Here is a 13,353-nt window from a genome sequence, read left to right on the forward strand (position 1 = left end):
GTTTCAAGTGAATTAATAAGTTCACATCCCTACTATAATTGCCCATTTCGGAAGAGGTGCTCTGAAGACCAAGTGCTCAGATTAAGAGTAAAATGAGAAAACCATGATTTTCCCAGCAGCCCTCAGTTTGTGAATATATGAAATCACCTATAACAATAATTTAATTTTCACTAGCTTCACTTACATGCTGTAGGTCCTCAATAACCATGCAAAGCTTCCCCATCCTCAAACTTCTGGAAGCCACCAAAAGAGATGGAATCTTGTATTCTCATATGTAATCATGAATAGACTCCTGCTGGGTGCTACAGCCCCTCCATCAATGCTCAGCTTCTGCTGCTGGAACACGCCCAGCCATTCCTGGTGTGCTTCCCCAGGGCTCCACCAGGGCTGCCATGCTGGCGTTTCTAGGGCACATGTCAATCCTCTGCTACTACCCTGCTGGGCACAGCCCACTGGGTTCCTGGGCCTTGACATCATAAGAGCAGTAACTCAAGTGTATGGGAGAGCAGGTTATGAGTCACCCTGATTCTCCACCAGATTTGAATGGATAAAGTACAGACTCTAGCAGCTGATAGCTAATTGACAATCACTTGTGGGTTTATGAACCAGACTTATTAATGAATTGGGCAAGTGCCTAAGATGCTCTGCAAATTCTGGTAAATTTTGGATGGGACAATGCAATTGGGATCTAAAGCCAAAGTGCTCCATCCTGTTCCCATCCAGATACAGACCTTGGTTAGGTGGGGAGGGTAAGGGAGAGATGGGTCTTCACCACCCAGCCAGGTGCTGTCTTGCCTCATCAACTCTGTTACTGGCTGACCAGCAAGTAAAGAGGGAAGGGTGAGAGGTGGATTCTCTCCTCTTAGGCTTTACCACACAGAAATGAAGAGGCTAGAAAGCCCAAGTTCTCACTGCTCCAGAGAGCACGAGACCTGTGCAGGAGCAGCTATTATTGTCACGGGGGCATTCCCCCCAGTGAGTTGTACTTCCTCCTTTGTAAGGAAGCAGATATGTAGTTGAGAGAGAAGCTAGCTTTCTTTCAAAGCCACAGTCCTGATGGAAAGGAGAACAAAAGTTCTTTCCTCTGTGAAAACATGAAGATGGGAGATGACGTTTCTTCCCTTCTTACTGTGTAGTAGAATGTGAGAAAGTGCAGGTTTGGAAGGGGCAGAGGCAGAACGCTGACCCAACCTTCATTACACTCCATTTGAGGGGTCTCAAAGTACTGTAAAAGGATGCCCACATGCTAGACAGTTTATTAAGAGAGTTCTTCCAATTTTCCCTGGGTCCAATGGGGCACGCAGCGGAGACAATCCAAGCGACAGACCTGCTCAAGCACAGAATCCTCTTACCTTCTGAAGTAAGGCAGGATGTACCATTGGCTTGGCCTGTCGTGCTTGACTATTTTCCCCTAAAACTAACTCTCTTCCAGAAGATATCACAGTCCCCTAAACTGAAAATTTTCTCTGGAGCAGACTCAAGAATTTCCAAATGAACATTTGCCAACAGTGTTGAAGCCCAGCAGTAAACATAGTTGGAGTTTTTCCCCTAGGAGTCTCTTCTTCACTCAACACAAAAAGGCAACAGGTAGTCAGTCCTGCAAGTTACCCAGACACTGCCAACCATGCCTGCAGTCTAGCAGGGGACCTGGCCTGGGCCCAAGCTGTCATTCCCCAGTCTGTATGTCATAATTTAATTTTGTAAGCAAGTATATAGTTGTGGAGCTGGTTAATGTACATAGAATTGAGCTTTGAACCACTTAAAACATGAAACTAATAAACATTATAATAAACAGGTGTTCCAAAACTAACTTAAAAGGGAGAGTCCATTAAATAATTTATTCATTCTTTATTTTACTCAGCATTTATTTAGTACTTTTGTAGGCATCAAACACAGTTTCTGGGGATAAAAAGATAAATATTTAGTCCCTGTCCTTAAGGAGCTCACAGTCCAGATATAAAGGCAGACATATAAAGAAGCAAATGACACTTGCCATACATCCTTTTCCACCAAAAGATGGACACAGCAGATTTTATAAAAATGCAACATGATAAATGCTATAATAACAGACACATCCACTGCTGTGAAGTACAGAGGGGGAACAAGTAATTCTTAATGTAATCATTAGGCAGTTTCTAAATTGGAAAGCTTTAAGAACATACAGAAGAGGATAAGTACTTAGACTTAATATTTTGATACTTGACTACTTCCAAGCCTGGGTTTCTACTAAAGTACTTGATTAATGTGCTTATTAATGGTATACTCATGGTAGCAATGATAAATATGACCTTTGGCTTATGAAAATAGATATTTAATACAGCAAATTCATTTACTCAGAAGCCTTTGGAACATTTTGGTCCTGTGGAAAAACCCAATTATGTGTTTACTGATAAAGTATTTCCTGCTTAAGTAGTTGACCTGCCATGTTGAAGCATCATTCAAGCAATATTTTGGAAAATCAAACAGATAACCTTCTCTCAAAAGAATGAATTGGTTTGAAGGTCTTTTTTAGCTGTTTCTTGCTTTTGTTCAGTTATCTGAGATAAAAATGAAAGAGTTGAAAACATTTCTTTAAGTTTGGAATTTTTAAATTACTTAGAAGTCATTGAAGTTCATTTTATCTATATTACGTCTCTCGGCTGGTGGGACAAATATCCAAAACCATTCATACAGGCAGCTACTAAATAACAATGGATTGAAGGATTTGGACATTTCTGGTTAAATAAGAATTAATAACTAAGAAAGATCAATGACTTATAGAACATATAATTTGTCACTCAAGACAAGTAGAGTTTAGAGTGGCAGGAAAAGGTACAGGCTAATTACAAAACATTGTTAGAGTAAAGAAGTATATAATTAACCTACACTATACTTCCTCAATCATGAAAGACTCTGATTTGAAAGGAACAGCCATACCAAAATGAAAAGATGGTATCAGACCATGCTTCCCTGGGTACCCAGTATCTTTCCTCTGCCTCAGATCCCCTTGCCCTCAACCAACATAAGGGTTTAAGTCAACAAGTGCATGAGTGAGACCCACTGCAGGTGTGGAATTACTGGATATGTCTTTTCAAGTAGCTGCCTCTGGGTTTTCTAACTTGGAGTTCTATTTCAGCTGAAGTCTAACTGAAAGTTCAATGGCCAATGTCTTCTTGCCAATAAGAATTCACCTTCAACATTGCTTACTTCATTTTAGTAAAGAGACTCTTTATCCTGCTATCTCAAATCTAACCCAAAATTTAAAAAGCAAATACGATATGATTTCACTTGTATGTGGAATCTAAAACCAAACAAAACAGAATGAACAAAACGGCAAGAGTCAGACACTGAGAAGTGATTGGTAGTTACCATGGGGAGGGGTTAGGATGGGTGGGTGACACAGGTGAAGGGGATAAAGAGGCACAAAATCTCAATCATAGTATAATTAGTCACAGGGATGAAAGTACAGCATAGAAAATATAGTCAATTCTGTAACATTGTTTTCTGTTGACAGATAGTAACTATACTAGTTGGGGTGAGGATTTAATAATGTAGATAACTGTTGAATCACTACATTGTATAATGGAAATCAATATACTTTGATATAATTTGATAATATAGGTTGATATATATCAACTATACTTCAATACAAAAAAAAATGACAAAAAATAAAATAAAAATAAGAATTAAAAAAATCTGTAAGAATTAAACAAAACAAAACAAAAAAGTACTCTTTATCTTATGATTGCCTTTATCCTTCCCAGTTTAGGAAGAAGTTTAGTTCTGTGAGATTCTGTGGTCTGACACTTGGCATGCTTTGTTCCTCGGTGGTAAGCAATTATTCAACAATTTTTTGTATTTGTTTATTTTCTGAATTCTAATTAGTAAGATTTTTACTTTGGAAGGCAAGACAAGCTTCTCTTTCTTTGAAAGCTTTTGCTTCCAATGGTCAATATTAATGTTCATGAATGTAATTTTGTTTTTGTAAAATTCTACTTGTTTGCTCAGTTCTCCTTAATCCTCCATATTTAGAATAAGCTCTGCAAGCTTACTACTAGTAGGATAAACTAATTCCTTACCAAGAGGTTTCTGTGTCATTCCTTTGCAATGATAAACAGACTTCTTTTTTTAATGAAAGGATCATAATTTTAACAAATAAGTAAGACAGTTTACAGCAACTGTAGGATGCATATTGGTCAAAATGATCCTGGCCAAAAGTGCCTTTGAAAATATTGGGTGGAAGATGCTCTTGCCCAGATGAGTAGGAAGCAAATGCAGACGTCTATCTTGTACTCCTGAGTGCTGCTGAGTATTTCCTACAAGCAATGCAATTTCCAGAGGCCTCTCAGCCTGGATATTTTAAATATAATCCACTTCTGCTTTCCCTGTTTTATCAATACTTAAATGATTTGTTACCAGGTAATATGACTGCTTTAGAAGTCCTGGAACTTCATTCAGATACATTTTGAACTGCATTCACTTTCTTTTTTATGTGACTTCAATCTTATTACATAAAATATATATGCTCATTGTTTAAAAATTATAAAGACATATAAATAAAAGAAAATCTTCCTGTAACCCCACCACTCCTTCTTCACATTTTAATGTTTATAAATCCAGAGTTTGACATTTCTTTTCACTTAAAACTAAATTGTGAACAACTTTCCAAAATGCCTTATTTTTTAAATAGACTTGCTTACAGAACCTGCCCCACATCCTTGAATCTATATGCAGAACCTTGAGGTAATAATGCCTCCTGACCTAAACAGGCATGGCCATATTTTTTAGAATAAGTCCCTTTTGTTTTCTGCTGACTTACCAAGAGCTGTCTTTCTACATTTCATGGATAAACTAATTTGGAAGCTGTTCTTTGGATTTATGAGTCATTTTATGATGCTATCTCCCCAGTGCAGAATTTTCCTGGATCAATAAAATTTTCCAAAGTAACTGATTCAGCCAAAAGAAACCACCAGAGAGCACCAAGGATTCCACATGCAGGGAATTCTGTTGAATATCAGTAATTGTATTCGGGGTCTATGAATGATTCAGCTTTGTAATAATACCTGTGCCGGGCACAGGGCAAGCCAGCCATGAATCCTGCATGCTAAACCAAACAAAGCAAGTTACCTAAGAAATCCTAAATCCACAGTGTCAATGCTGCTGCTGAAGCCCCACAGGCTATCGACAGTGTTTTCCAAATTTAAATAATGTGAGGTACTAATGAAAAAATTATTTAATGAGGTAACAGTTTTAGAATATAGCCTGGACGTGATAACACTAGTAATAATCAACCTTTTAAAGACATTTTAATACATTTACATTAAACATGTAAAATGTATTACATTTTATAATGTACCTGACATTAAGTGCATATGAGCCTTTACACATATACATAGCTACAATTCTATGAGGCAAGTGATTAAATTCCATTTTACAGATGAGTCAACGGAGGCACAGAGTTAGAGTAGACTGCCCAAGGTTGCCCAGGTGGCAAATGGGAGGAGGGCCTAATCAAGCTTTGTGTGACTCAAATGCCCTTTGCATCATCCCTATAACACCTCCTCTCACATGTGGCACTGCACAAATGTTGGACTATGACTAGAGTCCATTCCATTTCCACTGTGCTAGACTTACTGACCTCTATCAAAGCAGGAAAGTGAGAAATTCTATGATGACTTATATTTGAGTCCCACCATTTGTCTGCCGAGATGTCCTTCTTGTATGGCTCAAGGTAAAAGGAATACCTCTCAGATTATGAATTCCAGGATGCAAATTGACTGACATTCAGGTTGTATACTGAGTACTTGAAAATAAGCCTCAATTGCCTTCTCTTTTCTTACGAGGATCACTTACCCAGCTCTTAAAACATGGTCCATGGGGTGGGAGCAATAGTAGAGAATAGACTGAACTGAAATGAACTAATGGAACTTTATTAAAGCTAGTACCAGTTTTAAAGGGTAAAGAAGGCCATCATTCCAGAGAAAATGAGCAAATCACTATAACATGAGTTATCCAGCCTAGACACTATTGTGGCAGCAATCAAACTGCTGTAGCGTTAAGAAGACATTTTCTAAGGCTGTCTGATGAGTCACTGAAGCAGAAGTCCAAAGGGCCCTAACCTTTTAGAAGATCGTTTTTTTCCCTAAGATATTGCTAACAAGCTTCTATGACTTATTCCACAACAGAGATGAACTTACAAAAAACAACCCAACTCTAAGAACCACTTCTAATATTGGAGGAATACCATGGTTCTGTGTGCTCATAACCCAAGCCATTCCCTCCAGTGGTGGATAGAGCATTTCTCTTCAATTCATTTTCTTCTTGTTTGGGACAATGTGAATTGGCCTCAAATTACAGATGCCAGCACCATTCTAGGTGCCAAGTTTCAAAGAGGGTCCTATGCACCTTATCTCAAGTACCTCTCAAGCTAATTGAGAATGGAAACACGTGAGCAGACAATTGCGATACAGTGACAAGTGCTATAATGGGTAATTGCTCAGGGCTCCCTGCAAGCACAGTGATGGGGAACACAGAATGCTGTGTTCTGGCAAGAAAGCACTTCTCTTGACAGGCTTAGGAGGAACATTTGTGACCCAGGTGGAGAAGGTGGTGAGGGATGCTCTAGGCTAAGAAGATTGTGAATACAGGCACAGAGGTGTGACAAAGCGACCTTGGGGAACTAGAAACAGCTAAGTACGGGTTAAGTGTTAAGATGCAGATGGTGTTGGGAGAGTCCGTGAAAGTCTCTAATTTACTCAAATATTCTGTACTCTGGCTGTTCATTAGGTGATGAGCAAACTCTTTATGAATAAATGCTAATACAGCTTTACTGTTCTGTTCATGTGTTTCTTCCTGTGTCTCTGTCTGGAGTGTGTGCATGTACTTGAATATTCCTCCCTCTAAGGGCAGGAGCATATGAATCAGAGGACATTTCACACTGAGCATCATTCCCAAAGTTGTGGGCAGTACAGAAGTGGTACCCTTAAAGGAACACAACATGTAGTTGAGATCAGTTAGAAAACAACTTTCAAGTAAATTGCTGAGTAAAAATGAAAGGAATGTAGACTATGCTGTAAGCACACAGGGACTACAAAACAACATTAATTAAAGGATGCTTTCCAGAGGGGGGTAAATGTCGGAGTTAAAAGAAAAGACAAACAGGACTTGGCAGGGGCACTTGTAAGTAATGCAAGTGAGAAGCTTCACACCGCATGTGGGGCAGAGCAGGTGGGATTTACATAAGCAGTAGTAGACTGGGACTTTGTCAAGAATCAATGTGAATGAGGATAGTATGAATGGATTATGTTAACTAGGTGGAAAGGCTGACCCAACTGATTCTTATGGGAAATGGGTGGGATATAAATTACAAACAAATCAAGTTGACAGCAGAAGATCCTAATGGCCTGACTGAGAAATAAGTAATTGGATTGAAACCAAGTTAGCTCTTGGTTCTTGAGAGGGGAAAAATACCATGACTAAAAAGATATTTGAGAAAGACAGTGTCTGGCATTAATTTACCTCTCCACAGAATGGAGACACTGGGTCCAAAATGTAGAAGGGGATTATGGTTCCCCTCTTAATGACCTTGTTTTGATAAATAAGAGCCTAATTTCCAAGAAGTCAGACTAAATGATCAGAGGCTTTGGTTCCAGCCTTTTCTCTGTGCTACTATTTCTCCTTTCCAGTCTTACAACCTAGATCTTTTGTCTATTTGTTTTAAGTTCTTTTTGTCTCTACTTTGGTATGTTATCTAGGGAAAGTCTTTAATATCTCCCTGGGTATCAGGTTCTTCAACTGTAACATGAGGAGGTACAATCCAGATTATCACTGAGGATGACTTTCAGATGTAGAAGTTTATGAAACTGCATAAGATTCATAAAATACCATCTTAGGTAATTTTCCCTATGGATAAGAAAACCCCTGCAGGTCCTATCACGGGAAGAACAGGTGACCCAGAAGGCTTGTAGAGGGCTCTCCAAGTGATTAGTCCAGTGCTGATTTTAAAATGCACATTTTAAAAAATATTTTGACATCTCTGAAATAGAGATATGACATATAACTGGTGGAACTTCACAATCATAATTGACAGCATTTTTTACTTCTTCATCACTCATAAAGTAAGGGTGCACTATACAACTGAATTTTCCTGTAACTCTCAGATTTGGTTAAGGTCAGAGTACACATGGAAGCAGATCTTTCAACCAGCTATGCGCACTATTTAGATGAATCAGGAACTCAGCTGGGATGGGGACAGAGGTTCCAGATGGTTGTCAATTGTTATCTCAGAAAATTCTCCTGGACTGTAAGCCAGTTCCTCCACACCTTCTACTCTAGGTCACATTTAAATAACTCTGATTCCTCTAAATAAGGTGTATGGTTCATTTGGTTGATGTTTTCATTATATTGTGATTATTATATTTATCATTATTATTATTAACCTAAGCCAATGTTTTTCAAACTGTGGACTGCAACCTATATGTGGACTGAATAACCAGCATAGTGAGTCACCATAGCATTTAAACAACTAACGCAGCAAAGACTAAAACAGAAAGTCTCCTAGTACATCCCACATGGTGAGTGTATCATTTCTTGAAACTTTCTTTCAGATGTATTTACTTATATATGTATACATGCATTATGTACCTACACGCATACATTCACAGATGTGAGTACTGATTTATGGTTTAAGATGTATTTTTATTGTGGTTTGTGGTCAAAAAAGATCTAAAAATGCTGTTCTTGACCCAGCTTTAGAAATGGCCATGGGTATTATAAATAGCTTGGAGCATGAGCGACCAAGCAGGGAGATGCTAGATTCTGGGAGGAATCTCCTGCCCTCGTGAGCAGCCTGTCCATATTCATACCAATTTCATACTTGGCAAAGTAAAATGATATTTTGGATGGGCTTGAACCAGCCACTTATAAATAAATCTTTGATGAATCTATTCCCTTTAGAAGACATATCTACTACTATCTATTTCTATCTATTAGAAAGAGCTTTTCTACTTTTCACCCTGTTTTATTGAACTGGTACATTTATAGGCATATACAACAAAAAATTCCAGTTGACCTCAAACAGTTGGTGACTACATTTATTTCTCTTATACAAAAATTCCTATGGAGGTTTTGCCTTGAAATTTTGACTCCTATGTTTAGTATTTTTTTAGGCAGTACGTTCATTTAAGGAAGGTATTATTTGAGGAAGTGGATATTGGTAAATACCTTTCCTTCCAAATTACTCAGAACAATAAATAGCCAGGACCCCCTTGCAGATGTATAGGTTCACTTGGTGTTTCCTATACTGCCTGAAGTTTCTGCTTTCGCTTCCATTTCAAGCATCCTTCCTGTACGTCACAGCAGGGGGTTCCTGCAAAGGAGGAAATGAAAGCAGCAGCTGTAATAATCAAAGTGGGAAGCATTGGTTTTTCCCCTACAATCTTCATGAGTAGTTGAGTCAGTGTCCCAGCTGAAGGACATCCTTGGCTTAGCTTTTCAGATAGATAGGCACTCTAATGTCCACCCTTTTTGAGATTCCATCCAAGGGTAGCATCCCTTGATTCTTAGACCTCCTCATGAAACCCTTTCATTTTGCAAATGAGGAAACTGAGGCCTCACCAAGCTAATGACCAGCCAAGGTCAGAGGGCCTCTTACTGGCAGATCTGAGTTGGCTACAATGTCCCTCAGCAAATTGTTTATGTAACTCAACCTATGTAGACTCTCTTAGGAATACCTTAAATGTTTGGCAGAGGAGTAGGACCTGACCTAAGCATTTTAAATCTATTACTGAATTTTCAAATAAAAGTTTGTCCTCTTACAGAAATTCATGTTAGACAATTAAAACTAATAAATTCTAATAAATTCAGTGTCATATCATCTGACTTTAAATTCCTTGCTATTTTTTTCATGGACTTCAGAAGTGAGAAATAAAAGGCATGTTTTCTTAAGATATCTGTGAGGAAGATCAATAGTGAGCAGATTTCCCTACAGCAGATACAGTTTATGAAGCAATCTTCTTGGTCTGTTTGGATGCCGTGGAGTAATATCATCTTCTACTACAAATGAATGTAAAAATAATCCACTTGGTTTAAATATAAAGATTGATTCTGCTACTTCAAAAGGAGTCAAAAGATTTTCTATGATACAGGGGCATACAGGAGAATTCAGAAAAGGAGTGGCCTTTTAAAAATCATTATTTTGACTGAGAAAAGGAAGACAGAGCTTAAAATAAGAGGGAAAGACCTTTTTGACATCTGAGGGAGCAAAACAACCTCAGATGTCTTTGATTAGTCTGTTTTCACAGAGTTTGCTGTCAAAGAAAATTTCCCTCCAAATGAATTCTATTTTTTAAGTTCCTATTTTTGTAAAATACAAAGTGTGGTTTTGCTAGAAAAATGAATTTATCTTGAGAAGTATGGTTAAAAACTGACAAAATAAAATACTAAGGAAAAATTTTACAATAATTTGATAAAAGAATAATTATGCTCAAAATATCAAAACAGATAAACTCATAAAAGAAGTAGAAAAATGTAAGTATACCAGTACGTACAATGATAAAAAAATGTACATTAAAGTATGTCCAGTCAATATATTATGCAACAATTGAACTGTTAATGGAGATTCTTTAGTAAAGAAAAAATACTTATGCTATATTAAGTAGTGAGACTACAAACTTGTATACACAAAAATGCCTAGAGTTATGTAACTCCTTTGTCTTATTACTCCTGTGTAAAAGAAAACCAGCAGTTTTTAAATTGTGGTTCCTGAAAGATCTTAACACTAATAATGGGTATCACTGGTAATACTTTTGAGAAGCTTGTTTTGCTTCCTTTTTCTTCATTTCTGAAAAATTGTAAAACTACCATGAATTTGAGTTTTGGAAAGTATGTGTTTAATTTGGGGGTGGGTACAGAGAGGTGGAACCTGCCCTACCGTTCTGAAAATAGTATTTTCACTGCTTTAACAACCAGCTAGGATTTTCTCAATTTATGTTCAAAGCACTTCATTTTTCAAGAGTTCATCTGGCAGTATCTGTTAACAAGATCACAGATGAGACTATGAAATAAAACAAAAACGGTTATGAGCATCCAAACTATGCCACAAAGTTCTCACACTAAAGCCGACAGACCAACCAATCTGACACACTGAGGTTCAGGTGTTTTGCTCCTGTACTGAATTACAGCCTATTTCCTGGTACCTTACCCATAATTTTTGTACACATAGCTATTCGACTTCCAAGCCCTTTAGTAGATTAGAGACAAGTTTGAAGGAGGGTGTGTGTGTGTGTGGAGCAGCTGCTGACAGCCTGGCAACAAGGAAAGAGACAGAAAGCGATAAAAAGAAAATTCAAGAGAAACCTTTAAACAACATTCAGTTGATCTGGAAAGTAAGCATAGAGGCAAACAGGTTTCCATCCTTCCTTCCATAGGACTTAAATCATCACTGGGTAGTTGAAGAGGAAAATAATTTTAATAATAATTAACACTGAGTAATAAAGGCAACAATATAATCAGAATATACTCTAAGAAAGAGAAGAATGAACTATGCTTTTGACAGGATTCTCACATAAAACAATTACAATAAAAACGTTCTTGTGCTTCAAGGGATAAACAGTCAACTGTCTTGAATGACTCATCCCCAGATGTTTCAGGATCATTTATTTTTAATGTAATATTTTAACCCTTTGCTCACTTTTCTCTTCGCATGGGAGCACTTGCTTCTTGGTTAGTGTCAGCCCAGTACTGGGGCTATTACATCAAAAGTTCCTCTGGAGACTGATACCATACAGACAGGAGGCAATGGCACCTAGAGACAAGATTGTCACTGAACTGTTCCATCCTTGCTTTTTATGAATGTTTATCCCAGTAGCCATTGTAAGCGAATGGATGTCCTACACTAGCAAATCAGTTAATTATTCCTGTGTGGGTAGTTCTTTCGGTGCCTTTTGCAACTTGCTGTATGACTCCCTTTAGCACATCAACTTTAACCTGCTTGCAAAGAACAAATCATGGTAAAACATAACCTGATTGCCAGAGCTCAGCCTTGAAAGAAAAGATTGGGCGATTTGAGATCCAAGAGATACAACGCTGAAAACTGCTGACCCAGAACCTCCAAGTTCTTTATCATCACAGAACAGATAATACTCCTTGAAAGGAATAATAAGCCCATCCACAAGTCAAAAATCTAGTAGGAAGTATTCTACACTTGTTTGATTGAGTGCTCCTCTTCCTAGATTTGTTCCCGCATTTAAGAGCTCAGATTTTTCTACTGGGAAAGTTTCACTTTTGCTGATGCCAATTCCCTCTTTCCCCTTCTCTCAAAATTTCCATTTCCTAATATTCTGGTCTAGGGAGGGTTCTGCTCACTCCCCGCCCCCCACAGCCCTTCGCCCTTTTTGTCAGGGCGCTATTTGTCAGGGACTGTCTGGGTCAGAGTGTGACTGGGCTGGCGCTCAGCTGGAGAGACAGACTGGGCTCCAGCTGCTCGGCCAGTGGATAAAGGGCTCTTTCAGCGCCCCCTCTCTTTCTCCTCCTCGCAGGATAAGGGATCACACAAGTTTCTTTCTCTGGTTCTGCCTTTCACCCACCCGGCACAGCTCAAGGTCGCCTGCTCTGTGCTTTCAGCTTTCCAGATGGAGCATAGAAAGCTGAGGGGACACGTCACTGGCCCCTGGAAACTATCTACTCAGAATATATATTTTAAATAAAGAATCTTGTCTAAATGAAAATACTCTGTCAGGCGCCATGCCCACTCAGTTTCTCAATCTCCACCGAATTTCTGGCCAGTGACTTTTCACTCCCATTTCTCGTACAGCTAGAGTCAGCCACCCACCCCTCAGCTACTTGCAGAGGCGGCTGTTTCTCTTCAACAGACAGTTTTTGTTTGCAACTCAGCTTTCCCTTGTTTTGCTTTCTATTTTTCTTTCGCCTTTCCACTTATCTGTAAGTGCTTCCTCTCTCCCCGACCTTGTACTGATTCTGCCTCCTCCTCTCCTAGCTTTTTCCATTCTATTCTTTCCTCTTCTTGATTCACCTTGTCTGGTCTTACTCTCCTCCCACTGTCTCCCTTGCCCTTCCCCGTCTTAATCCTGCCCCTATTCTTTTGGTAATGTCTGCCCAGGATCCTTATCTTTTCAGTCCTCATGTTGTGTTTGTCTTTCTTTCCCTCTGAATCCAGCGAGAAAGAAAAGACATTTCCTGCCTGTGAAATTTTGCTATTCCACTTTAACAAAAATAAGCACTACTGGTAGAATTGTTTAACATTAATGAAAAATAAATATTTGCAGAAAGATAGGAAGCAGGACAAAAAGTACTTATTTGCTATGGTTGAAGTTAAAATTTGAAAATGTGAACTCAAAAAGAGACATTTCTTTTAAT

The 13,353-nt window shown here is 38.5% G+C and overlaps 1 protein-coding gene across 5 annotated transcripts in view; it reads right to left on the reverse strand.

The window, feature by feature from the left end:
• The window catches only part of LOC118923037 (uncharacterized), a 524,114-nt gene that overhangs the window by 29,084 nt on the left and 481,677 nt on the right, over positions 1–13,353 (reverse strand). For 3 of the 5 annotated variants that reach the window (XR_008997784.1, XM_057502375.1, XM_057502379.1), the window contains one exon: positions 9,051–9,346. The exons of the other annotated variants lie outside the window; for them this stretch is intronic. Coding sequence is in view for 1 of the 3 variants with exons in the window: in XM_057502375.1 (XP_057358358.1) it covers positions 9,311–9,346 (36 nt within the window). In the remaining 2 variants the exon portion in view is untranslated. Of the gene's footprint in view, positions 1–9,050; positions 9,347–13,353 lie in introns of those variants that run through there. 5 annotated transcript variants of the gene reach the window in all.

This window comes from Manis pentadactyla, chromosome 5 (genome assembly GCF_030020395.1).
Source record: "Manis pentadactyla isolate mManPen7 chromosome 5, mManPen7.hap1, whole genome shotgun sequence".
Taxonomy (NCBI): Eukaryota; Metazoa; Chordata; class Mammalia; order Pholidota; family Manidae; genus Manis; species Manis pentadactyla.